This window comes from Hoplias malabaricus, chromosome 1 (genome assembly GCF_029633855.1).
Source record: "Hoplias malabaricus isolate fHopMal1 chromosome 1, fHopMal1.hap1, whole genome shotgun sequence".
Taxonomy (NCBI): domain Eukaryota; kingdom Metazoa; phylum Chordata; class Actinopteri; order Characiformes; family Erythrinidae; genus Hoplias; species Hoplias malabaricus.
This window is the reverse complement of record NC_089800.1, coordinates 78013384-78015371: the sequence shown is the minus strand read 5'-3', so window position 1 is coordinate 78015371 and position 1988 is coordinate 78013384. Positions and strand designations below refer to the sequence as shown.

The 1988-nt window shown below is 45.9% G+C and overlaps 1 protein-coding gene across 1 annotated transcript in view; it reads right to left on the bottom strand.

The window, feature by feature from the left end:
- The window catches only part of LOC136677243 (Kruppel-like factor 18), a 12896-nt gene extending 11342 nt beyond the window's left edge, over positions 1 to 1554 (bottom strand). Inside the window, exon 1 of the mRNA XM_066654763.1 lies at positions 1481 to 1554. Within this exon, the coding sequence (XP_066510860.1) occupies positions 1481 to 1554 (74 nt within the window). The remainder of the gene's footprint in view (positions 1 to 1480) is intronic.
- Positions 1555 to 1988: the final 434 nt, after the last annotated feature.

Below are 1988 nucleotides of genomic sequence, written 5' to 3'. Positions count from 1 at the left end.
GCCCTGTGAAAAGATGCGTGGTGTGAATTGGATGTAATTGTGTGTGTCAGTTCACCGTGGGAAGCCAATTATGAGCAAATTTGGAAGGAGCGCTATCAGGCACTCCTGGAGATTGAGTGACATTAGAAACACAGGGCCACTGTTCTGGTGTCAGCGCAATTAGCATCCTCGAAAGTAGCCGTCTTACACCAAGATAGAAGATATTACTGCATGGACATTAGCCTCAAAAACTCACTACTGGATCCGTGGCTAAATGAAACCAGAAGAAAAGGGCAAAGGTCAAAATAGTCATTAGCTTTCTGAGACTATATTACAACCTGATTAAATGGTTGAAAGAGAACTTGAGGTTATTATATAGAAAATTCCAACATTCTAACAATGTTACAAAAGACTTTAGCCCTAAACCCTTTGGAGTCAAGGCTTCTTTAATTTATAACCCTTAGACACATTAGTCAACACATATAAAGTTCATATAACAGTCAAAGTAAGCCCTAGGTTAATTATGTCATTAGTAATTGTAGTGCATTGTAACTACATATGAATAACATTGTAGCTACACTGTTATAACAGGGAGGAACAGCAATGGGCACCCACTATTTATTTGAGTCAGTTACCAATGGCAAATGCTATTATGCCAAAAGCACAACATAGTATTGAATGTTTACTGTAAAACTAACATTTATGTTAATACAATGTATTATAAATGCTAATGCTTATGCAAATATACAGTAGTTACATTGTTATAACAGTGAGGAAATAACAACCCAGGCACATCTTGAACATCCTGAGCTTCTTTCATTTGAAACTGTACATTAATCATAACTACAAAGCATATAATTTTGTCTTCAAGATTAGAGAATATTTGAGAATAGTTTTAGTATTTACTATTTAGTCTTTACTATTTATTACATGTTATTTACATGGTTATAACTCAGAGAGAGCTTAGATATGGACCTAAACACGTGAGAGGAATACACAGCGGCAGTAAACTTTGCTGACCTTATAGCCATAAGGGGGTGAGAGGCTGCAGGGTGTGGACAGCTTGCCGGCACATGTGAGGTGCACTTTGCAGCCGGTGGATGAGCGAGAGAGCGAGAGAGAGAGCACCCTGGAGGGAGCAGGAAGCAGGACAAGGTTAATGTTCTATGACAGACAGGAGCCAGCTACTTGCTTTAATGTCGTCCCATTAGGGCGCCCCGGTGCAGGCATCTTTTGCATCCTTTAGGAGCATCTCTGCCAACAACTGGCGGAGGGACGAGAGAGAGAGAGAGAGAGAGAGAGAGAGAGAGAGAGAGAGAGAGAGAGAGAGAGAGAGAGAGAGAGCAGTGGACCAGCTGCCAAACATGACATTTGCTGGCTAGGGCCGCTGAACCCCAGCAGGTGACATCTGTGGAGCAGCCCCTCTGCTGCCTTTCATCCCACCCCTATCCCCCCTCCACCCCAAACCCCTCAGCCCCCCCCAGCCCCCTACACACCTCACTTGCCAGTGGACGAGAGGTACCTGGAGAGCAGCAGATGAATGTGCCTCGTCTCTGAGCCCCAGCTGGGGCCCATAGCCACAGGGCCCGGACCGCTCTCTCCCTCTGTCTCTCTCTCACTCTCACTCTCTCCCTCTCTGTGGTTTCCAGCGGCAACATCTGCACCCACAGCCCTCTTTGCCTTTGTCTGCCTCCCGCGACAGCCCCCACAAATGACACACGCACACGTGCCCTCCATACCTCTCCAACGCGATTGAAACACCGGCGAGTGAAATAGAGGGCGAAACGCAGACTGGCTTGGCTCGAGGTTATTGCTTCGTGAAGGGGTTTGATCAAATATGTATAAACGCGCTGGGCGGATATGAAACGAACAGACCACCACGGCCCACCATGTGGCGCAGCGGAGGCTTTTTATTTTTTTTTGCTCTGAAAATAAAAAGACGGGTGGTCTAACAACAGCTGGCGCAAAGGCGAAATTCAAAGGCAAGCGCAAAGGGTTGGTCCCATTGG